The sequence below is a fragment of the Blastocystis sp. subtype 4 genome (assembly GCF_000743755.1).
Source record: "Blastocystis sp. subtype 4 strain WR1 chromosome Unknown seqid_0167, whole genome shotgun sequence".
NCBI classification, from domain to species: domain Eukaryota; class Bigyra; order Opalinata; family Blastocystidae; genus Blastocystis; species Blastocystis sp. subtype 4.
The window spans coordinates 1-23,960 of NW_014569380.1; the positions used below are offsets into that span (position 1 = coordinate 1).

General features: G+C 41.2%; 11 protein-coding genes across 11 annotated transcripts; 6 read left to right on the forward strand and 5 right to left on the reverse strand.

The window, feature by feature from the left end:
* Window positions 1-6: 6 nt before the first annotated feature.
* On the forward strand, window positions 7-240 carry JH06_2695 (hypothetical protein; the record flags this gene model as incomplete). Its single annotated transcript, XM_014671399.1, has 1 exon — window positions 7-240. One exon carries the CDS (start codon window positions 7-9, stop codon window positions 238-240), a length of 234 nt encoding a protein of 77 aa, XP_014526885.1.
* Window positions 241-296: 56 nt separating this feature from the next.
* On the reverse strand, window positions 297-987 carry JH06_2696 (actin-like protein; the record flags this gene model as incomplete). The annotated part of the gene is made up of 4 exons (XM_014671400.1): window positions 297-476; window positions 507-714; window positions 745-863; window positions 940-987. 4 exons carry the CDS (start codon window positions 985-987, stop codon window positions 297-299), a joined length of 555 nt encoding a protein of 184 aa, XP_014526886.1.
* Window positions 988-1,171: 184 nt separating this feature from the next.
* Window positions 1,172-1,914, forward strand: JH06_2697 (peptidyl-prolyl cis-trans isomerase; the record flags this gene model as incomplete). Its single annotated transcript, XM_014671401.1, has 4 exons — window positions 1,172-1,233; window positions 1,270-1,449; window positions 1,482-1,558; window positions 1,589-1,914. 4 exons carry the CDS (start codon window positions 1,172-1,174, stop codon window positions 1,912-1,914), a joined length of 645 nt encoding a protein of 214 aa, XP_014526887.1.
* Window positions 1,915-1,919: 5 nt separating this feature from the next.
* JH06_2698 (hypothetical protein) lies at window positions 1,920-8,892 on the reverse strand (the record flags this gene model as incomplete). Its single annotated transcript, XM_014671402.1, has 5 exons — window positions 1,920-2,243; window positions 2,274-8,279; window positions 8,311-8,522; window positions 8,551-8,741; window positions 8,771-8,892. 5 exons carry the CDS (start codon window positions 8,890-8,892, stop codon window positions 1,920-1,922), a joined length of 6,855 nt encoding a protein of 2,284 aa, XP_014526888.1.
* Window positions 8,893-10,427: 1,535 nt separating this feature from the next.
* On the forward strand, window positions 10,428-15,242 carry JH06_2699 (glycogen debranching protein; the record flags this gene model as incomplete). Its single annotated transcript, XM_014671403.1, is given in 10 exon segments — window positions 10,428-10,516; window positions 10,545-10,611; window positions 10,640-10,753; window positions 10,784-10,954; window positions 10,985-13,077; window positions 13,108-14,017; window positions 14,048-14,174; window positions 14,236-14,711; window positions 14,742-14,966; window positions 14,982-15,242. The coding sequence occupies 10 exon segments, from the start codon at window positions 10,428-10,430 to the stop codon at window positions 15,240-15,242; spliced, it is 4,533 nt and encodes a 1,510-aa protein (XP_014526889.1).
* A 546-nt stretch (window positions 15,243-15,788) lies between these two features.
* Window positions 15,789-16,358, reverse strand: JH06_2700 (hypothetical protein; the record flags this gene model as incomplete). Its single annotated transcript, XM_014671404.1, has 3 exons — window positions 15,789-15,926; window positions 15,957-16,223; window positions 16,254-16,358. The coding sequence occupies 3 exons, from the start codon at window positions 16,356-16,358 to the stop codon at window positions 15,789-15,791; spliced, it is 510 nt and encodes a 169-aa protein (XP_014526890.1).
* Window positions 16,359-16,399: 41 nt separating this feature from the next.
* JH06_2701 (HSP70-binding protein like) lies at window positions 16,400-17,366 on the reverse strand (the record flags this gene model as incomplete). The annotated part of the gene is made up of 3 exons (XM_014671405.1): window positions 16,400-16,654; window positions 16,685-17,236; window positions 17,271-17,366. The coding sequence occupies 3 exons, from the start codon at window positions 17,364-17,366 to the stop codon at window positions 16,400-16,402; spliced, it is 903 nt and encodes a 300-aa protein (XP_014526891.1).
* Window positions 17,367-17,953: 587 nt separating this feature from the next.
* On the forward strand, window positions 17,954-18,542 carry JH06_2702 (hypothetical protein; the record flags this gene model as incomplete). The annotated part of the gene is made up of 4 exons (XM_014671406.1): window positions 17,954-18,145; window positions 18,177-18,269; window positions 18,300-18,380; window positions 18,411-18,542. 4 exons carry the CDS (start codon window positions 17,954-17,956, stop codon window positions 18,540-18,542), a joined length of 498 nt encoding a protein of 165 aa, XP_014526892.1.
* Window positions 18,543-19,386: 844 nt separating this feature from the next.
* JH06_2703 (hypothetical protein) lies at window positions 19,387-20,547 on the reverse strand (the record flags this gene model as incomplete). Its single annotated transcript, XM_014671407.1, is given in 6 exon segments — window positions 19,387-19,764; window positions 19,793-20,089; window positions 20,120-20,220; window positions 20,261-20,330; window positions 20,355-20,453; window positions 20,470-20,547. The coding sequence occupies 6 exon segments, from the start codon at window positions 20,545-20,547 to the stop codon at window positions 19,387-19,389; spliced, it is 1,023 nt and encodes a 340-aa protein (XP_014526893.1).
* A 23-nt stretch (window positions 20,548-20,570) lies between these two features.
* On the forward strand, window positions 20,571-21,683 carry JH06_2704 (methyltransferase-like protein; the record flags this gene model as incomplete). The annotated part of the gene is made up of 4 exons (XM_014671408.1): window positions 20,571-21,079; window positions 21,110-21,268; window positions 21,299-21,406; window positions 21,437-21,683. 4 exons carry the CDS (start codon window positions 20,571-20,573, stop codon window positions 21,681-21,683), a joined length of 1,023 nt encoding a protein of 340 aa, XP_014526894.1.
* Window positions 21,684-22,063: 380 nt separating this feature from the next.
* On the forward strand, window positions 22,064-23,612 carry JH06_2705 (protein MEI2-like protein; the record flags this gene model as incomplete). The annotated part of the gene is made up of 4 exons (XM_014671409.1): window positions 22,064-23,288; window positions 23,320-23,429; window positions 23,459-23,527; window positions 23,559-23,612. The coding sequence occupies 4 exons, from the start codon at window positions 22,064-22,066 to the stop codon at window positions 23,610-23,612; spliced, it is 1,458 nt and encodes a 485-aa protein (XP_014526895.1).
* Between the last annotated feature and the right edge of the window lie 348 nt (window positions 23,613-23,960).

Below are 23,960 nucleotides of genomic sequence, written 5' to 3' on the forward strand. Positions count from 1 at the left end.
AAGCTGATGGAGAAATACTCAAATGACGTTCGTTGTGGATATGGAGTGGATATTGAGGGAAAGGACATTTGTAATGTGATGAATGAGAAGCAACCTGTGCTAGATGTCTATGCTACAAAGAAGAATGCTCTTCGTCTTGCTGTGAATGCAGTTCTTACGATTCTTAAAGTCGATCAGATCATTATGGCGAAGGAGGCCGGAGGTCCGAAGTTGCGGACTCCTCAGAAAGATGTGGAATAGTGGGTGATGTGTTTGTTGGAGAAGAGTGTGTGGAAAGAAACTTGTCAAAATACAAGCTACACAAAGCGCCGCATAAACTGGGCTGCAACTCCCCTTGCACGGGCATTCACACCAATCTTCATCGCACTAATTTCAGAGTCAATCCCCTCCATGAAGTCAAGAATGAAAGAAATGATCCGTTCACGATCATATTCTTCCAGCGTCGAGAATGTCACAAGAAAACTAATATCATATCCCTAACAATCAACAGGATAGCAAAAAACAACATCAACAGGCTTTCTTCGAAGGATCGCGAAGTTTTCCGCTCTCTGCATTAGGAATCTTGTAAAGTTCCGGCATAGAACACTTTCCATCTCATCCGACTGCTTGATTTTGATACTTACACGCACAGAATTGATAGATGGCTCGATGAAACATCGTTCCTTCTCTGTTCGACAGATTAAGATGGGTTTCATCACCGATATCTTAGAAGATCTAGATGACTAGGTACAAACTAGAGCCTACTGGATTTCAATCTCAGGTTTATTGTGCCTTTCTACAGATTCAGAAGGAAAGTTTTGCAGAATAAGAGTCGAACGAAGCGTCGTCTGGATGCAGTCCAGATACGGTTTGAGTGTATTTGCCTACTTTTTAGCAATCCAATGGAGGGAATCCATACCATTGATGAGTGAAATCCAGAGCAATTTGGAGTAACGAGACGTAAATGAAAAGACGGTGAGAATTCTCGGATTCCCGTTTTCCTGCCATTCAAACAGAATTGTTCTGATCACCATGGATAGCGAAAGAAAGAGAAGCTCGTCTCGTCGGAGTTTGCGGGAGTCACCTTCACGACACCATCGGTCGTCGCGTTCTCATTCTCGTTCACACCGTCACTCTTCGAGCACCTATCGTCGTGACCATAGTGAAAGAAGATCTCGACCGGTTTATGAGTATGACGATGGTAGCAAGAATAGGAATGAAGGAAATACGTTGTTTGATATTGATTCTGGATGCGTAACAATCTAGACACATTGGAAATATTGATACCAGAACCACAAAAGACGATTTGCGTGATTTGTTCGTGGGGTTCGGTACTATCAAAAGTATTGAAATTCCCAAAGATAAGGATGGTTTGGCACGGTATATTTCGTCCATTTTGGTCACAGCTAGTGGATTTGCGTTTATTGCTTATGAAAGTACTGACGAAGCCAGTCGTGTGCTGAATGAGAGGTACAGATTCTTTTAAATGTATTAGTGGTCAGAGTTGTCTGCCATGGACGTACGCTGTCAATCCAACTCTCTAAGCGTAATTCTGGTTACAAGCCTACTCCTGGAGTTTGTACTCTTACATATCATGTTTTATTCATAGTCCTGGGAAAGAACAGTTACAGTGGTCACTATCGTTCTCATGATTATCGCAGACGTTCTCGTAGTCATCGTAGTCACTCTCGTAGTCGTCTTAGTCCGTCGCGCAGTCGTTCTGATGATCGTCATGGTTCTCGTTCGCATGGTTACCATAGTCGTTCCCGTACTCGTTCTCATACCCATCATAGTCGTTCTCATGCACATCGTAGTCCTTCAGATTATCGTCGAGGATCCTCAGAACACCGGACTTATAGTTCTTCAGATGGACACAAGTATGACTACGAAATCCGAAAGCATTTAGGTGTTTGTTTTATGAAACAGTTAACATAGATCATTTAATCCTCTTTGTTCTCCAATGCAAGAATTCTGTTACTCTTCTCAATGAACTGATCTGCAGTCTCATTACGACTCACGAATAAGTCATGCTTCTGATGCTTATAACGATCCCATTCGTCAAATTCACTCAACTGGCTAGCAGCCTCTTCATTGACCTTCTCCATAGTCTTCAGAATGGTAATAATATTAACCTTGGTCACAGAAGCATCATTCACCTCCTTCATTGGATGCTCAAGCAGCTTCATGAAGAAACGCACCATCTTCTGATCAAGACCTGTCTGAGTGAAACCCTTTCTATCTCCCTTCCACATAATACGCAGAGTCTACAATTCAATCTCTCTTTCTATTCGTACCTCCATAATATAATCCGCATTCTCCTTCGGCTCTTCAAGTAATGCCTTGAATGAACGAATCGTATCCTTACTATTCAGCTTCTTAGCGCACATCTTATCACCTCCAATGTCATGCAAGATACGGATCAAGGACATTGTCAAATCACTTGTTGGACCCACTTTCACACTCTTCTTCAATGTCTCAATGATCTTCTTGGGATAATCCAACATTGCCACATGCTCAGTCAGAGTCGGGTTACTCTTCAACAAGCACACAATACCTGAAGTGACAGTTGATAACACATTCTCCTTCAGATTGTCAGGTTGAGTTGCATCGACATACTTGTCCTCTTCCTCATTCCGCTTCACTTCCTTGCCCTGAAGACGATCCAATTCATACTTCGCCTCCACAAAGAACATTTTCAAACAGCCATCCAGAGATTCCTTGGGATCGCGTAACACGAACTTTGGCTCCTTCAAATACAGACGAATGTAAATGTTACCCACAAACAGTTCCTGAGCCAATTCAGGATACTGCATATGGAAACCACGAGGAAGTGCAAACTCCTTCTCATCCCAAATAGCCTGGTTCCATTGATAGGTATAATCCTCCACCACTTGACGTAGTTGTTCACGCATATGACCAGTCCAAATGATTTCAGGTGTTTCATGCTCAGAATCAAATTGAGCGCATACAATCTCCACTTGATCCTTGATCTTCATCACTAAGACAGTTGGCATGAATCGACGTAACTCCAAAATAACCTTCGGACCCTCCTTCTCATCATTACACATTCGATTCAAGAGTTTTGCAGCTGCCATACGATACTGAGGACCCACCTGATCCTGTTCACGACACAAGCAATACAAGGCTAACAAGACGACATTCTGCTTTCGACACTCAGCAACAACATCACTAGTTTCACAAAGACGTGTCAACAAATCCAGCATAGGAATACGAGTAGCAAAGATATCTGCGTAAAGAAGTTTCATAAGAGCTGGAATCAACTCCTCCTTCATTATCACCTTTGCACAAGCAGCCACAGGAGTCAAAATTTTCAATACATCAATTGCTACATCACGAGCACGATCTGTTTCATCGTATTCATTGTTCTCATCTGATTCCAAGAAGGCAAACAAATCCTTGAAAGCACTTGGCTTTGTTACTGTCATAGCCAGATCCTTAGTATTGGTAAGAACCAGAGATAATGCCTTTAATGTCATCTGAATGAAACTCAACTTGCACTTTGGCTTATACTTGCCACTAATCTCACCCAACTCATCCACTTCACCATCTCGCTGGTCATGTAGATAGTCAAATAGATCCTCACAGAACTCTTCTGCACGATCCAATTTCTTGGGATTCTGCTGATTGTACACACGGACATAGACATCACCCACAATCAACTCATCCTTAATTGCATCGAACTGGAAGTCTTCTGCTAGATCCAGATGAGTATCTCCAGTCTCTCCTTGGTCATGAATACGAGCACTTACAAACTCCAGTAACTGATCTCGCATTTCACCTGTCCAGATCAGACGAGGCACCTCACGATGCGTATTCAGAATTGTCAACAACTCAACTGGAGATTCTTGCGATAGCATTGCAGCCACAGGAGGTGTGAGCAGTTTTGAAAGATACTTTCGTGCTTCCTTGTTTCGAGGAGACTTGTCATCACCCACACAATATCCTCCAAGACGAGCCAGAGCCAATACTGCACGCTTACAGTTATTGTTAGCAGCTGTCTGACTATGGGCCGTTTCATCCATCTCCACAGACTCGTTCTCTTCAAGGGAAGGATCGAATCGGAATAGCAGAGGTAACACAGACCACAACATGCAAGATGTTGAATGAAGAACCTTCTCCTGCAACGTAGATGAATAACACACATTGGCAAGAGCTTCCAAACCATACTGAACAAGACGAGAAGATTGAGTAAGAAGAGGATATCGGCTGATATCCGTGGGAAGATAATCGATTGTCTCAATCACCTTACGACCCTCCTCCAGCTTTGCGGAGAAGGCAACAGTATGCATCAGATTCTCACCAACAGCAATACGAGGATCATCACTGTTTGTATCTGGAACAATCGTACATCGATTGATGAGATTGGCAACAATCTCCAAACCATGCTGAATGATGAACTCCTTACAATTGTAATCAGTACAAGCACATGTCAGATACAGTAATGAAGAAGCAACTTCCAGTTGAGGACACTTCTCCACAGTCAACATTTCATCATCCTTCAGCTGAAGGAGAGGCAACAAATACTCATAACCAGCATACTTGTAAGCAGCCAACTTGCTTGAGAACCGCTTATAGATAATTCTCTGAGCCTTCAGAATCAGCATGATATTCACCGGATCTGGACCTCCTGTTCTGGTTCGTGTGTTGGACAGCAACTCATAAGCCTTCTGGATCTTCTCAAACAGTTCACGTCCCTCAGGATTCTTATCAGGATGGTACTTTCGAGCCAACTTTCGATACTCCTTCTTCAGCGTATTCTCATCTGGTTTCTCCTTATCCTCACCAAACCCAAGAATGGCGTATGCTTCCTCTTCACTGACACCAGGAGCCTGCTTCGTGTTCTCAAAGCGCCATCGATCCAACACAGCACGCAGCAACTCCACAGGCTTCTTGATAGGCCAATTGTTGAATCGCTTCTCATCACACAGAGCAGCAATATAATAGTTGTGACACCACATCTCCTCCTCCAATTCAGGATACTTCACCTGAGGAATAGGACCATAGTCGAAACGTAATGTGGGGTTCTCACGAAGCTTCTTCGGGAAGTCACCAATATGCTTCAATACTTCTTCTACCATGTGCTTACGCATCTCATACTTCCAAATGACTTCTGGAGTATCGAAGTTTCCAAGAAGTTTCTTGGTAAACTCTTCAGGTCCATAGTTGTCAAGAAGACAGATCATAGACTCTGGAAGGATGGTACCCAGAATACTACGTCGGCTGATAGGCACATCCACAGTCAAAGACTCAGCACTGGTTCGGAACTGCTGATTGAGATGTGTCTGATGGAGTAACTTGCTAATCTTAAGGAAGTTACTTCCACTATAAGCCATAGCGAAGAAGAACACTCCAGTAAGATAGAGCTTGTTCATAGCTGCCTCATTGTTCTCAACAATACAGCTCAATGCCTCGGCTGCATTCTCAACCAATGTTGGATTGTTCACTAGCATCAATTGGGCTATGTAGGCTAGATACTTTGGTTGACCGAATACACGCTTGGCACGAGGAATAGGTGTCTTCAGAATACCATCTGATCCATAGCTTGAATGACGCTTAAGAATGCTGCGAATAGTGTCTAACACAACAAGAGCGCAAGCGACTGGCTCCAAATATGATGTTCCGTCCATCAACAACTGCCAGCGAAGCTGACGAATCGATTTGAGAGGAGCGTATCCTCCCTGTTCACTCCGCACTTCCGTGTCAGGAGTGATGAGTTCACGCTTCAAGAGAGTGGAGAGACGAGTGACCGTAACAGGACCCTTCTCAATCTTCTCATGACCACTGAGATACCACCACTCGGCAATACCCTCATCTTCTTCTCCTGATGCCGCTGATGCTGCTGGTGCCTCTGAAGCAGGAGCAGACACACTTGCAGGCTCAGGAACTGGAACAGCTTCTGGAATCTCAAAGTCCGGATCAGGAGCATCCATTGTAGCCATACCTGGTCCTCCCAGGGGCACATCATCATTGAAATCAGGATCAGGAACATCCATTGTAGCCATACCTGGTCCTCCCAGGGGTACATCATCATTGAAATCAGGATCAGGAGCATCCACAACCACAGGCTGAGGAACGGGTTCAGGAGCAGGCTTTGCCATTCGCTCGGGTTCACGCTTGGATGCCTTCTTTCCACCCTTGGCAGGTCCAGCAGTTAACAACAATCCAGACTGGAGAATTGAATTCTGAAGAATTGAACTGACTCTTAACTCTGTAGCTGAAGCCGTATGAGCCATTGACAACAAATCCATGATAATCTCAGCACAATGATCCAAATCACGAAGAATGATATCAATATTCATAGAGCACTTAAGAAGTGTGTTGAATAGAACAATCAAATGATCTCGATAGGTTCTATTACTTGTACTGTCAATTAATTCAAGAATCTGACGAGTATCATAGAATCCACCAATAGAATCAACATAGTAATCATACAAAGCAGTCATTGCCTTCACGCACAATATCTTCTTCTTAAAGTCTGTCTCTCGAAGCATTTGTGTATACATTGCTTGGAACAGAACATGAGGATTCTCTACTTTGAATTGAATCTTTGTATCTTGATCAACCATCTTACTCAAATAGAACCCATCAATCACAATCTCATTTGATAACGATTTGTAATCGATAAAGAACTCTTCATGATTCCACAGAGGTTTCTGTTCACCTTCAGGTACCTTCTCTTGCTCACGCTTCAGGTTGTTAATTTCCTTCTCAAGAGCAGTCTTCAACTCATTTCGAGTCTCATGGTTCCAGATGACTGTATATGTCGAATGATCATGTAACATTTGGAAGAACATCAACTGGAAGTTACCCTTGTCATTACCTTCACGCTTTGATGCCTGAATGCGCGAGCGAAGACGTGATGTTGCACGAGAAGGTTTCACATCACTATTGTCCTGCAGACGGCGATTCTCTTCCTCCTGGAATTTCTCTACATCCTTCTCAGTGAGAGTAGGACTGTTTAAGAATCGCTGGATTCCGATAGGAACCATTCGACTCAACAGAGCTCGAGATGCCTTATGTTCGCCCATCCACAGACCCACGAGGTATCGACTGATGTAACGTTGGTCCTCACTTGCACTATACACCGCATTGTAGAAGTGCTGGAGAAGCACTCCTTCAGAGAGGGCAGCTTCCTGCATCAGCTGAGCAACCTCTGACTGAGATTCTTCCACAATCGTCTTCATGATCAGAGCCGTCGACATTGTAACACCAGAGCATGTACTGTGGAACAGAGATAACAGAATGGTATGACGCTGAGAAAGCTTTGTCAGCAAATCCTGCTTTACTTCAGGACTTGTTGTGTCTGAGAAACCACTCAAAATACACTCCAAGAACTCCATGAGAGCCATAATCACTGTGGTTCCTGTAGGTTTGAATGCGTACGTATCCAACAACTTCATCAATAAATCCCGGAAATCTGGATCTGTAAAAAGAGTCTCCTTATTAACACGTTCCAAATCTTCATTTCGATTCTCTGTGGAAGGTAACACCACAACACGTAACACCTCAATCACCCAAAACACAACACCTTCCATTCCACTCTTTAGAGCTGCTTTGATCAAATCCATCACACCCTCAGTTTGCATGAAATAGTAAGGAAGCTCAGTACGTAACAACAGACGATAAAGTGTCTCAAACATGGTTGCTGGGACCTTCTCAGATACCGACTTGTCCTGCAGACAAGCACGAATTTGGTCATAAATAGCAAGATACGAAGTACAAAGAGCTTTCTCCTTAATACGGAAGAGATTTCCAGTAGTAGGCACATTACTATTGAACTCACACACAGCATTATACATTTCACTAGTGTATGACAGTTCTTGACCATCCTTTGTGGTGGTACTGACATTTCCTGCATCCACCAATGCACGCATGCATGTATCCTCCATATTATCAGCATTCTCTTTCTCGGTAGTACGGATCCTGATACCAGGATGCGTCTCTACTACCTGGACCATTGCCTCACTGTATCCTTGCATACGACAGATGTCCAATAAGGCTCCTAACAACGCATCACGATTACTACAACTGTATCGACGTGTTGGTCGCACACTAAACTCAATAAGGAACATTTGAGGCTCATCAAAGCATCGAATCAAATGAGTGATTTCACTCAGAGGAATCATAGACGTAATAACCAGAGACTCGGGATCCAATTCCAAGAGATGGTTCTCAGTCACTTGCATCACTCGCTTTACTGGTGCTGTATGATGTGCGGAGGTTTTGTATACCTCGAAACGCGCAACAACAAAATCATTATTTATGAATTCACGTTCCTTCTACAAATCAACCCTTATGAACACAACACACCAAAACAGAGGCCAGATTTCCTCCCTTCTTTTTACGATCTAATGCAACAGCACACTGTTTGGCTTTTGCTGCAGCATCCTTGAAGAAAGCATCCCGATCCGGAATGATGTACACTCGCTTACGATTAAAAATGTCAATCGTCATTCCTCCCGACTCCTCCAAGTAACCGATCGACTTGATCAAGTAGTAAGGATAATGAGCAACCTCACGATCTACATCATAGAGAGATACAACAATTACCATCAATATACTCAACAATATCTCCAGCATTTGCGCTAAGTTCAATCACTTTCTTATCGCCACTCCGTCCAATCTTGTACCCACTGAACATCTTTCCGGTATCCTCACCTCGAGCCATCATCATGTATCTTCTTGCAGTACAGAGGAGAGATTGCAGACTGTCCGTAGAGAAATTCATAATCTGTTCACCCCTACGATTAGATCCATGCAAAATATGTACTTTCCCTTCTTTAGGTGCAATTCAAACTCATCCCCATCCTCTGCAGAGGCAGCAGGAACGATATCATTAACTTCTTCGTTCCAATCCCATTTGTTTGTAATTCCTTGGTGACCCGTCTCCATTGTCATAATAGCACTAGGAGAAAGACCAATAATTCTTGCTAAGTTGCCTCTCCACTTGTGGTGCTTCACAGAGAGATATCTTGCATCATATTCAAGTTCCTACAGAATAAGAACCAGGTTACGAGATCAATACCATGCTATTTAACAAGAAATGCGTGAACACAAGATTGTTTAGTGGTCATCATCCTCTTTCTTATCAAGATGTATACAACCACTATTCACTTCCATTTTGGCGTGTGTTTGAATTCGGTTTTCTTTTGTAAATTTGAGGAAAGGGATTCAAGATATCCATCTCTCTGTTGTTTATCTTTTGTACAAGTGATGTCGACAGTTAGCTCTTTCCACAAATCATTGAATCGGTCTTGATTTTTTTGTCAAAATACTAAGTTTTGAGTCCTATCTGAAGTCCATTCTTTCCTTGACCGCCTTCCCAATTTGAATGCAGCGTATTTTCGTGAATTCAGCAAAGCGAGTGATGAGAAATCCTCGATTGCTTTCTTGTTCCGTGACCAAAGGCTCATCAACGTATCCTTTTCTTTAGACTTATTTTATACCACAGCTTTCGTCAATTTCTGCCAATATCTGCGGTTTTCTGTCAGCATTCGTTTAATCACACTCCTACTGTATCGTTTATCCGAAATGCAAGTACAGCCGTTCCTGTAGCGGAATCTGAAGAACAAATGAACCCAAAAGATGCCCGAAACAATGTACCTCCTTTCCTTTGCACTTGATATCATAGGAAGTACTAAAATCGATTCCTGGATCGAAAACGACGAGTGACGTCATGATCATAGTTTTCACTTGCAAAGTGTGTAATACTCGAGCTGCAAGGAAAATGAGTAAAGAAGCTTACAATCATGGAGTTGTTCTCATTCGCTGCCCTGGTTGTAACAATCTTCATTTAATTGCAGATCATTTGGGTTATTTTGATGATAATAGCACAAATGTTGAACAGATTTTAGCACAAAAGGGTGAAAAGGTAACTAGAATGGATGATAAGCAAGTAATGGAATTTCTTCATTCAGAGGATTTAAAGTGAGTTTAGGAGTCTTTTCGTATGTTTGTTGGGATGACTTGGTACTTAACTGGATTCTTATAAGAGCAAGGAAGAAACCAATAACAGATGCCACTGTAGTATAGTTGGTCAGTACATCACGTTGTGGCCGTGATAACCCGTGTTCGAATCACGGCAGGGGCATTCTTTTTCTATCTCATTTTTTGTTCAGTCGCTTCAATTCTTTGTTAATCCATCGAGAAAGCCATTCGAATGTCAAAAATGAAATTGACAAATGACAGTAACAATTATGGCCAACTCGAAAAACGAGTTTGTTGTAGAGTTAAACGAGAAAGGAATCCCTATTCACAATACTTTGCTGTTATTTCCTCAAGATTGTGTATTGACCATCCTTCGTCCTCTTCCACGTGGAGATGCTGTAGGAACATATTTCAAGTGTCATTAAAAGGGAGAAATGTTAATAACATCCAACTATCCTGATGATCGGTTTGACAAGCATCGAAATTCAGGGAAACAGAAAATGGATTTCGATTTTAATTATGGAGAATATTCCTTTTCGATGATTCTTGATCAGGGTGGACCATATTACTTGAGAACCGAATTCATCTCGTATGAATGGTGTTTGGCTGTAATGTAGAAACAAAGTTGATGATCTTTCAGAGCAGATTCAAGGACCAATGATCCGTTTTTTTGTGATCAATCAGGTAGGGAAACTAGTTCGTTATCAACTAGGTTTCCATTGAAAATCATTCTATTGGATATTCAGGATTGTGTATCCAATCGAATCTGAGTAGAAGTCTTGGTACCTTTGCCGAGTGGTCTTCTTCTTTGATCGATGCCTATCTCGTTTTTCTATTTTCGGTGAATCATTCGTAGTCTGGATACAACTGCATTCATCTTACACCTGTTCAAGTTGCTGGTGAAAGTGGTAGTTGCTATTCTCTTAAGAATGTTCTTGATATTGATCCACACTTTCTTGGTTCTTCATCGATAGATCCCAAAGCCCTGAGGGTCTTTGCTTCGTTCACTCATATGACTCAACAAGGAGTAGGAATTCTTGAAGTCGATAAGGAATAGAAAGAACACTACTGGAGCCTTCATCAGACACTTCAGTCTCTACGTCAGCGCTATCATTTTCTCTTTCTAACTGATATTGTTTTAAATCATATCAGTTTTGATAGTCCATTGTTAACTGATCATCCCGACATTGCCTTCAACAACTCTAATACTCCTCAACTCATTCCTGCTATCGAACTGGATACTATTCTTCTTCGTGTGACTGACCAGCTCTATGAAGAGGAATTCCAAATAACATCGGATGCAAAAGTGAATGAAGTGGTAAATCGTATCCATCAAGCGCTCGTTCAAGCCCGATTTGAAGAATACTGGTTCATTAGCACAGATACTCTTATTCATGATTTATCCTCTGTCTTCTCCATTATTGGATGTTCTGGACATTCTCAAACAGAGTGTGTTTCTGAAGAAGAACTTCAAGCAGCTCTGAAATACAGTCTCTATGAATGTCATATCGGTCATCGTTTTCCAGTCACCGTTGATATGGTTCTGATGAAAGAAGCCTTAGAAAAAAGAACGATTTGTCAATGCACACTTGCTTCCGTGGTGCAGAAATTCAACAGTGAATTGCGAGAACGAGTTGTTTATCCTACTGTCACGTCTATTCTTCATTCGATTGCAAACTCTATTCGATACCGATTTCTTCAACAGAAACCTTCATCTAGTGTTCCAAGTTCCTGTTATCCGCTTGTAGAGAGGTACTTCAATTGTATCACACGTCATTCTCGTATGAGCAGTTATGGTGCTCTTGTAACAGAAAATGAAGCTGAAAGTGATGTGTATGCTGTTAACAATGGTTGGACTTGGAACAATAACCAGGATCCTCTTAACCAGCAACTAAACACTCGATGTTTTGTATTTAGAGATGAATCAACCTCCTATCGAATCCATACAGCTTATCTGTTACGAGAAGTGGTGATTTGGAGTGATTGTGTAAAACTGAGATACTATGATGGTGATAAGCCAACATGGATTCTGTCTGTGATGGAAGAATACATACAAATCTGTGCTTATCTCTTTGATGGATTCAGATTGGATAATTGTCATAACACATCGATTCGTCTTCTGGAACACTTGTTAGGAAAAGCTCGCGAAGTCAAACCTTCGCTTGTTGTATTGGCTGAACTCTTCACATCTAATGAGAATACAGATGTTGAATACATTCGTCGTGTGGGGATTGATATGATTGTCCGAGAGACAGCAAGAGATCCTCATGAATACAGCAACACTAAGAACTATAGTGACTTACTCTTTTCTGCTGGAGGGGAGGATTTGGGATCGCTTCAGGGGATTAAGGGAATTCCTCGATATATTACCAATACACATCTTCCAGTAGTACTCTATGATCTCACTCATGATAACCAAAGCTTTCGAAAGCTTTATGGAATCGCATCCATTCCTGCGGTCACAGTCATGATGTCACTAGTCGTTGCTCATGTTGCTTCCACAAGAGGACAAGATGAAGGATATATTTGCAACCCATCTGTGACAGAAACACGGAAATATGCGAATGCTAATCGGATCCTTGCATCGTTACCAGATTACGAGATTGAAAGAATCCGAAATGAGCTTTTTGAAACAGAACCATCATCATCAACACTCCATTTATCAGGGAACATGCATCTACGATTGTTAATGAATCATCTTCACCAGCTTCTGAGTCGTGAACTGTTCGTTGAACGTTATGTTCATCATTACAGTGGATCTCACTTGATTTCTATTGAACGACGTCAAACAGGTTCCAATTATAGTGTTCTGAATATCACTCACACTGCTTTCACTCCTCATTCTTCTTCAATTCAAGAGATACGTGTTCTTGGTCGGATTGAAGGTGTTTTTGTCAGCGTTTTGTGTACTACGCAAGATGGAAATGAGGAAGAAGAAACGAAATTGTGGAAAGAGCGAGAAGAATTGTCAGGAGTTGCATTCACTCTTGATATTCGATGTGATCGACTTCATGATTTCTGCACAGTTGAAGAACAGGAAAATGAAACTGTTCTCCACTTTTCAGCTGCTTTTACACCAGGTAGTTCTGTTGTTCTTCTTCTTTACAATGGGAACATACCTCGATCAGACCATATATTGAAATACAGCGAATGTAGATGCTGGTTCTATTCATCATTTGTAGGTTGTAATGTTATAGCCACTACTCGACAACGACTCAGTATGCTTCCTCGTCATCCTGAAAATGCAATTACAGCAATTGCAAATCAGATTCAACATATGTCAGAGATTCACTGGGATGATTTCAGTTACATGTTGTTCACATCTGAAGAAGAACAGAGAACCATTGACAATTCTGGTGTCTATGTGATTCATGAGAAAGATAATGGTATTGGTCATTACTTGGATCTGGTGACAGGATCCTACTATCAACATCATAATCACTATGGAATGGGGCGCTTTCCATATGCTGGATTCTATGGTGTGATTCCAGCAATTCACCAGATTATCAAATTCAACCTTCTAAATCATCCTCTTCTTGAGAACATTCGTCAAGGGAATTGGCTTATAGATTATCTCCTCCAGCGTCTCACGAAACGTCCTGGACTGCAATGGCTATATCTGATTCTCTTAGATGAGATGAACTACATCAAACAGTGTCCTCGAAATACACGTCCAGTGAAATTCTGTCGACTTATGCATCACCTTGATCAGTCATCTCACATACTTCATCTTATTTGTAGAGTATTTGTTCGTGAGATTGGAAGGAAACTTGGAGCTCCTCCAGACAATATCACTCTTTGTCGATTAGCAGTTGCCACCCTTCAATTCACTCAGCGTCTTCCTCAAGACTCAATTCCGCCGATTCTTGCGGGAATTCCTCACTTCACTGTGGGAATCATGCGGAACTGGGGACGAGACACATTTATCGCTGCTCCCGGAATCTTATTGGCCACAAATCGATTACAAGAGGCAAAGGAGATTATAGTAGCTTATGGAGCAGCAGCACGTCATGGTCTCATCTGTAATCTATTCGCTGATGGTATTGTTCCTCGGTTCAATAGTCGAGATGCTGTATGGTGGTGGTTGAGAGTGAGTTCTTGTCTTGTCATTTCATTATAGTTTGTTCAATTGTATTCTCAGTCTGCAGACATCTCGATTCTTCAAGAGCAGGTGAATATGCGATATGAATCCAGAATAATGACGATCGAAGATGTAATTCAGTGGATGCTTCAATGTCTCGGTGATGGTATTGACTTCATTGAGTGGGGAGCTCCTTCTATTGACATATCCTTCTATCTCTATTATAGTAGTCCCTTCACAGAACGAATACATGACATCGGAAGGTTTTCATGTTCAAGTGAGTGTTGATAGTACAACTGGATTTGTTCAAGGAGGTAATCGTTGGAATTGTGGAACATGGATGGATAAGATGGGGAGTTATGATGATGGAATCCATTCGAATCGAGGTCATCCTGCAACGTATGGATTCATTGTCTCTCTTAATTGTAGACCCCGAGATGGTTCTGCTGTAGAACTGGTAGCACTTCAGTTCTCCACTTTATCCTGGTTGCAAACACTACATGAGCAAGGACACTATCGCTATGATGGCATTGAAGTAATAGTGGAAAAGAAGAGAGAAAAATGGACATTCAAAGAATGGTGTAGAAAGATCCAAGAAGCCTTTGAACCATCATTCTTCTTAAAGACTCCTCAGGATGTGTACTACAAGGATACATATCATCCAGAGGAAATCCCATCAGATTCTGAGCTCCGCCCAAACTATGTAAGAATGAGTATTTCGGTTGTCAGATAGATGATTGCAATAGCTATTGCTCCTACTCTATTCAATCATGATCATGCAGTTCTTGCCTTACAAACGGGTGTGAAAAAGCTCTTTGGAGGTATCTCGCAATTGGGTGTCAAGACATTGGCACCAAACGATAGTCGATATCGATGCTATTACGACAATTCGATGAGTTATCATGGTGATTTGGAAGTATGTAACGGCTTCAGTTATCACAATGTGAAAATGGATAGTGTGGATCATTTGTAGGGACCAGAATGGTTATGGCCTACTGGTTTCATTCTTGAAGCATTGGATTACTTTCCACCAACATGGCTTCGCGATGACTCTCTTCAGTATCAGTGTAGTCTCATTCATGACCAATTGCTGTATTTGAAGAATGATGAATGGATGTCGTTACCAGAAATGACGAACCATGATGGAGAGTATAATGGTTATTCTTGTAGAGCTCAGGCATGGTCGGTTGGATGTTTGTTATGGTTTCTACTAAAGAGAAGTGTTAATAAATGAAGTGTTTGTTCGAATCCATTGTTGGGAGTGTTGTTTCCATCTAATAGTATCTTTGTGATCAGATTGAGACAATCTCTTGGTCTGTGTTGGCAACAAATATGAGAATAGCCAAACAATGAATTCAGTTGTGTTTTCATCTCTTCTTCATTATCAGTAGACTGAAGAATCTTCAATATCGATCGTTCTTTCGTAATGTCAACAGGACATGACTTACAGATGAAGGCAAGACAAACCTATAACAGTAATCTGACCGATATGAATATACTGGAGACGAAATACCAAACTTCCTGCAGTCATGATTCCCACAGACACCTTTTAATGCAAAACAATCTCGAATTCGTGTTTCATTCCATGTAAAGTGATCGTCAACCTTTATATATCCTTTCCTAGTCATGAGCAATCACAATGGAGTATTACCGACACTCTGAGCACAGAGGCCTTACCACAAAGTTAGGATTTTCACATTTGCATCGTGGACATGGAAGATACAGGAATGAGCGCTGAAACGGTTGATCAAGGAGAGAATGGAACTACATGCTATCCTATTCAAGTCCATACATCTCTCCGAACTGCATGAATGATTGACATATAATTGACATGAGCACTTGAGACAGTATCATTGTCATTTACCACATTATCATTCATAAGAATAATATAGTCGATTGGATTTATATGAGCTAATTTCTTCAACTCAAGGAATTATAGCAATCCTACTTGTAGATTCACTTTCAATTGTCTCCATGTTGTACTCATTCCGTATGGAACACTTACAGATTTATGTCCATCAAGTTTAATCAGTATTTTGGATTCAAGAAGTCGTTCATTGGATTTCTGCACAGTTCCTTTTGGAACAAATCCTTTTGCAGCACAAATAACACGACTACAATAGTTTAACCCAATTTCCTCGATTGTTGATGTATCTGAACATGGTCTTCCTGCATTCACAATCTTCATGGATTCAGCAGGAAAATCCATGACTTTCTACCATTGAACACGCATATCTACAACTACAGACAACTTTGTTTTCATATCGCCAATGGTATCGTTCATATGCACTGAAACAGATACGTTATATTTTGCAGGCATAATACAGACAGAGAGATTTAATTCTGCCATAAGTTAAGAATAGTATGTTTAGAAAACAACAGAAAATTCACTTATTGTACAAATCTAGCAATACTAGCGATTGCCGTCTTTACTTCCTCTGGAACATCCGGTTGAAGTGAATACTGCAATACTGGAGGAAGTACTTTGGTAAGACTGTCCTCCACTTCTTCTTTCGTAAAGCTCTGTCTATCCAGCGACAGAATTCCACCAACCAACAAGAGAGAAGCTTCTTTGATATCAACATCACTGTGGTTAAGATAGACAGCTGCAAGATGATTTACAAATTCAGCAGATAGGAAATTCCTCTAATCCTAACCATACAATCAAACACCTACAAGGAATGCAGCCTGAGAATGAAGTAACTGATTGAGAAGGAAGAGACATTTTCGGATCACTGGTACAGTACTTTCTTTCTCAAAGAGGATCGTCTTCAGTACATTGAGCCCATGTAAGAAGAGGAAAGATTGTTCAGCAGGACCATATCCAGAAATCATAGAAGAAATGCACCTTATGAGTCTGGCCTGAAAGGTTGGATCCTTGGTGGTTCGTAGAGCATCTACAAGTGTAGGAAGAACCTTTGCATCCAGCAGAATCTTCTGGACAACAGGCTGATTCTGAGCTGCAGTTCCCAGAAGTGACAAGCAAGCTAAACGGACCTCTTGACTCTCCGTAGTATGGAGAAGATTAGTAACAAACTGATATCCTTCTAAGTTTTGAAAATCTCTTGCGTTATCTAGGTTCTCCAAAAAAGTTTCCAAATCTTCCAATAATGCGACAGTCGTACCCTCATCGATCCCAGGAGCCTTTAGTGACTCCAGACACTTCTTCATTCGCTGAGCATCACTAATACAAGCCTCCTCCATCGCCTTTTCAAAGAATTCCTGATCCTACCGATAATTCTACACATTTGCACAATCCTACCTCTTTTGACATGGGTTTCACTTCACTCGGCTTAGTCCCGTCATTCTGCTGAAGCGACCATTTCAATACTCCTAAATAGTTACCGTACTTTTCCATGAATATGAATAATAGTGAAAGTTTAGAGAACTTGAGAATGATCTAGAAAGTTCGGAAGTATCGTTCCTCGGTTTTTGAGTCCCGTAGATCTAGGTGAAAACGAGAGATAAGAAAGGAAGAGTAAGGAGGAAGAGTGTTGATGATTCCAAAATAAGAATAAAGACTCATAGAATGATTATAAGAAAACAGATAAACTAAACGAGATAACCTCCTTGGAAGCAGAATTACAGGTTCTCAAGAAGAGTCGGACTAAACATCACAAAATGATCCGTTTCCTACATTACACGAATAATAGCAGCAAGAGATGCAACAATGACAACATCCTTGAACATCTTCTTTCTGGATTGCTTCATACTCTGTTTTTTCATATCCTATAACTTAGAGTTCATCGATAAAGAAAACAACCATGGTTACAAAGGAATTGTATGATCAGAATTGGCATAATGGGGATCTATTGGCTCTAAATACTGTAGGGATGGAACATCATCTTCGAAAGAAAGGGCCCTGAAAGGAATGACAGAACACGGCAGAATCCAGATTGATAATTGAATAGAGAATTCGTGTGATCATCTAGCATTTCTCGTCCGATGTGGAAAACAAGTCATTCAGATTTCGAGTATATTGCACAGATCTTAGTAGCCATGATCAAGTTTTTCCTTCTTGTGAATAAGATTGGTCAAACGCGTCTTGCCAAATACTACGAATTTATGGATCTTAACGAGCGTGTATTGCTGGAGGGAGAATGTGTCCGAAAGTGTTTAGGAGTTAAGGACACAAGTGTAGGATCTAGTTTTGGGTGGTAATGCACAGAGCAACGTGGTTGAGCTGAGACAATACAAACTGATCTTCAGACGTTATGCCTCTCTTTATTTCATCGTGGGACTTGATATTAATGGAGACGATGTAAGAGAAAGGATGGTTTAATAGGTGTAGAATGAAATGGGCATTTATGAGTTCATTCATTGCTATGTTGAGACTTTAAATGCTGTGTTTGGTAATGTATGTGAACTTGATGTAGGAGAAGGCATGTTACGTGATGGCTAGATTATGTTCAACCTGGATCGTTCTCATTTCATCTTAGATGAAATGGTTGCAAATGGAGAGGTTGTCGATGTAAACAGACAGAATATCCTCCGTCCTTTGACACTTATGGAGAAGGCAAGAAACAAATGTTAACGCTGTTGCATTGTACACTGTTTGTTTAATCCTGTTGCTCATAATAGTCTGCCACTTGCCGTAGCTCGTTTGCTTGTCGAAGCACATCATTTAGAACCGATTCAAATGACAGAGAAGAAGTATCCGAAATTTGTGTTGTATACGATGATAAAGTCTGTGTTGGCAGAGTTGATGGTGATAGCGACGTAAATGAAGGTGACTTTGTATCAATCGGAGCAGTTGTTCGTTGTGGTGTACTCTGAGTTGACAGAGAGGTAGCAACGAACGGATGATTACTTGGGAGTGGATAACTATACCCACCCTTCTACCACTAAGATGAATAAAACAAATCTACATGCTGTGGATTGGAAGATTGATATGTTGGTAAATTAGGTTGAACTGAAGGAATAGTTGCTGATGGAGGAGGAATGGAGGTTCCCTCAGGTACTGATGCCTCTTCATCTTCTGTTGCTTTGCGAACTGCTTCTACCAACTTTTCCTTCCATTGACGCTCTGCTGCTTCCATCTGACCCTCCTTCTGCTTTAGCATGTTTGTCAAATACACATTCTCCCTCATCAATTCTTCAAATGATTTCTGACTTTTTGGCATCATTCCTTTGTATGTTAAAATCGAAGCACGAGCCACTTCCGCATCTGAAGCTAATTGCGAACACTACGATTCATTCTTGCATTCATATCATTCTTGACGAGCCAATCGATCGTTATCTGCTTTCACTTCCGCATATCGTAGATATAGTTGGTGATAACTCAGTTTCAATGAATCATATTCCTGTAACAACAACTGATATCGTTCAACTTCGTTTCGCATCAATCCTTCCCAATGGGAGTGTTGTAATCGCTCTGCCTACAGATTACTCTTCTTCTCGACTTCAACCTCGTAATCCAATTGCAACTTATTTAATTTATCATTACAATCAATATTCTGACTCTCAAGGAGATGCACTTCCCGTTTCAAATCATCAACCAGAATTGAGAGGCTATTCCTCCGTTCAACTGCATCCGAGAGTTGTTGCTGGAGAGAAACAACTGAATCATTGCTCTTCCGTAAGGCACATTCTACACGGAAGTATTCCTTTTCAAGAGATTCCCGTTCTTGTCGACACCGCATCAACTCTTGTTTCACTGCAAGATGAGATGAACGAGTTTGTTGAAGTTCATTCGAATGATGAAGAGATTCTTCTTTGAGAGTCTGAATAGAGCGAGAAAGTTCCTCGCATTGGATCTACATGATATACCATACATTCACGTACTTGAGACGACTCATACTCTTGTACACGATCTGTCAACTGAGCCAATTGTTTTCGCTGCTTTAGAATTACAGCATCACGCTGAATCAATAACTCACCCAACTTCAAATTCTTTTTCTTCAACGAAGCATTCTCCTTCACCTTTGAAACAAGGTCCAGTTCCAGTTTTGATTTCTCTTCAAACAACTGACTCTTATCGAAACAAATATCAATCGGAGGTGAATCCTGCGGACATGTTGCCTTCAAGTGATTCAATTCTTTCTCCTTTTCTTGAGAAAGATCTACCAATCGCGATTTCAACTAAACCTAATCAAGTCAAATTGGTCTCACCTGGTTATTCTCATTAAGAATAAAATCAACTTGACTCTGTAACGTTTCCAAAGAACATCTCAATTCTGCATTCTCCCTTCGAATTGCATCACTCTCTGTTACTATTCATAATCAATCCATATGAATCAATACAAAGGACACTGGCCGCTTCTGTAAGTGTGGGATTTGAATAAGATGTGGAATTCCGTTGTTGATCCCTTGATTTTGAATTCTATGTTTTAATGTGAACTAGAACAGTGACTTCTGAGAGTATTGTTCCATCAGTTCCATTTTCATCTCCACTCATGTCAGATCCTTCTGTAATTGAAACAAAATCGCCTGTAGAATCTGCTCTCTATGTTTCATCTAACAAACTCAATACCAACAGAAGAGTTTGCGTTACTTTGATTTTCGGTCTTTTCCAAAGTAGTAGAATCAGTTTCACTCATATGAATGAAAGCAAATTATCATTATGACTGAATCGTTTTCTCGTCCAGAGTGGCTTCAGTTCATTGAATGCCCATTTCAGAGAAGCGAAGGATATAAAGGACGATATAAGGAAACCATTTCTTATAGTCCTCCTGGAAAGCCTTATTGTGGTGGATCAAACGTGATTCCAAAGGATCATCCATCCTATTTACTTCGAAAACAAATCAGCGATGTCCTTGATTGTCTTCCAGCTAAAAAGGATGTATTTCCAGGAAATACACAGACTTCAAAACTCCACCAATATGAAAAGTTGAATAACCGATTGATTTCTACCATTTGTGATGGTCAGGTGGATCCAAAGCATGAAATTGTTACGGTACATGATGATAATTCATTCGAATCAAAACAACCCTCTTTTGATGAGATGCAGGTACTAGCTGACTATCTTATTCCTTCACATTCTGGGTTCTTCAATGGAGATGTCCGTACCTTTTTGAAGAGAAACTGTTCCATGTCCTTTGACATCGTATGGACGGGAATCAAGCGTAACAAGTAGATTGAAATAGACCCTCCATGGCCTAGTAAGAGTGTGAATCGAGCTCGTCTCTATTCCAAGCGATCACAGGATTGGAGTGTCATCGATGAAGTCTTTTCATCCTTCAGTCCATCCAGATTATGCAATGAAAACTGTTACATTCTTGTGTGGATCACAAATAACCCTGTGTGTATGGAGCATGTGTTGTAGGTGCTATCAACACACGTAATTTCTAGTCGATTCTTCGCAGAGAAGGATATTACTCACATTACAACGGCCTATTGGGTGAAGGTCACTTCAGAAGGTGCTCCTCTCGTCCCTCTTTCTTGCCCTACTAGGGAGACGTATCTTCATTTGGTTATCTTATCCCTTAGTTTTGAACGTGTTGTGGTAGGTCAGTATTCTCAACACGAAACAGAATCATCCAAACGACATTGTATTATCACAGAATCCTATTTGTGGTCGTGTGCTCATGAAGTAAAACAGCTTTCTGGTGAGTCAAAGGGTCGTTCTTGCACAGTTTGTACTCATCAATGTGAAGTCAACAGAATTCCCTTTATCATATCAACAGTTTCCTTCCATTCACGAAAGCCGAACTGTGAGCAGTTTTCGTTTCTGTAGGAGCTGATTCCCATTTTCATGCAAAGTCATCTTCCATCTTCATTTCAGGGACTAGAGCTGTTTTCTCGTCAGTTGCGGCCACATTGGTACTCCGTTGGGAATGAAGTCCTTCTTTTCCAAAATAGTCGCCTATTCGAAGACTGTGCGAACCAAAAGTGTAATTCCTAATTTGATTGTTTATTAATAATGGAAACATGTTTTTTCGTTCAGCCAATCAGATTCTGAGATTGAAGAATGGCTCTTCTCTCATTCTTGACGCCGTTTGCCTTGCATCTAGCTGTCTCAACTCCTTGCTTCGTTCAACAGTTCCTAATTTTCTTTGATCTGCGTTTTTCTTCATACTTTAGAGGTCGGTGTGTTTGAGTCTCTTGATTCTCAGAATGTCTGTGAAAGTAGTTGATAAAGAGAATCCACTATATCAGGACTCTGTAAATGATACCCCTGGGGAAGTTGTTGACGAGTTAGGGAGTTCATCGAATCGCTTCGATTACAATATTCACTTAGACGACCTTCAGGATGGGAACGATGACAATGGGTTTATTTCTCCCGATAACAGTCTTTCTCCAAACCGTCCAAATCAAGGGGGACTAAATATGTGTACTGATCCCCTGAGTCAGGGCCGCTTGGGTCGAGAGAGTCGGGGTGGTGTTGACAGTGATTTGTATTCTTGTTCGTATCTTGGCGAAAATAGACGTGCTTTTTCTCCTTCGCTTCCAGGGACACGATACCGTGATATGGATCGTGATGGTGAGAGTTATTTGCAGGCAGAGATGGATTTCCGCTCTCCACGTTCTCGATATGATCTAGCATGTGGTCCTAGTCGGAATGGAAGGTATTCCCAATGGGATGAGTATTCCGGTAATGTGTATAACCAGTTATCTCCTCGTTATCGAATGGATTATGGTCGTTGGATAGAGCCTGAAGCTAATCTATCATTATACGATTACCAAGATCGGTATTTTAGTCCATCCCTCCGTGAACGAAGTCTTCTAGGATCCAAGCTTATTCAGTCTGAAATGGATGGATATCCTTCTAGTTATACATATGGCATGCGTCAGCCCCGGAAGTACAGTGTGGGCTCTCCAACTGGTAACTACACTGTTAGTTTCTCTTCTTCACTTCGTCCTCCTGAAGGTCGTGATGGAGTATACGATGATGTTCGTCCTAATGAAGGATCCTTCTCCAATCTCAGTAGTCCTCAGCCAATATATTCGTCAGTGCTCTCCGATCCGGGAAGCATAAATGACTTCTCTCTAGGCCGGGTTCAGCAGCCTCGCTCCTTCCGACCTCGTCCTCAGCCATCTCATCAAGCTCCTTCTCCTGGCTCCACTTCTGGGGTGAATTCGCCTATACCACTAACTGCATCCAAAGCGGTCCTTCCCGTTGATAAAGAAGCTCTGCCACAAGTGTCTCCCATTTCGCCAATTTCTCCTTTATCTCCACCTCCAATTCAGAATGAAACCACTGATGACGATGTAAACTATCGTATTGATGCACAAGCTATCATGCAGAACCGCGAAGAACGTACTGTGGTTCTGATTCGAAACATTCCCAATCGATACAAATTGGAGGATTTGTCAAGAGTGATTGCATCTCACGTTGATGGTACAAGATACTCTCCTCGTTTTATGCATAGAAGAGTTTCGTGTCTTACGTCTTCCTATTGACGTATACACGAAGAGAAATCTTGGATACGCATTTGTTAATTTCAGCGATTCTCATGAAGTTTTGAAGTTGTATCTTGGTGTAAGAATGGACAGGAAGTGTGATCGTAGATGAGTGGACAACGATGGCCAAATTCCAATAGTCAGAAGACATTCTATATGTGTTATGCAAAGAAGCAGGTAGGAAGAATGATTAGTGAGTGAGAGATAGAATTATGTGTTGTATGAGAACTCAAATGATGCCTCCGTATCCTCATATATGTAGTTGTTTGAATATGAATTCTCAACCATCTGTGTCGAATTGTTTTGCATTGGTTGTTCTTTCTGTTTGTTCATAATGATCAAGGAGATCACTGAACAGGTTGTTTTCATGTCATCACTATTAATCGCTTGAACAGCTGAGAAATAACATGGGTATGTATAGAACAGTTTGTGTTGTCGTTTATTGACAAATGAGCTTAATTTGAACTACTTGATGATTTGGTCCTTGCGTCGTATTTCATTCTAATCCAAGTGTAGGTATTTGCCGTGATTCTCGTCATAAGCGTCGTTTGACCGGAGGAAAGGTTGTGATTAACATCAAGAAGAGAAAGTTCGAGATGGGTCGTCAGCC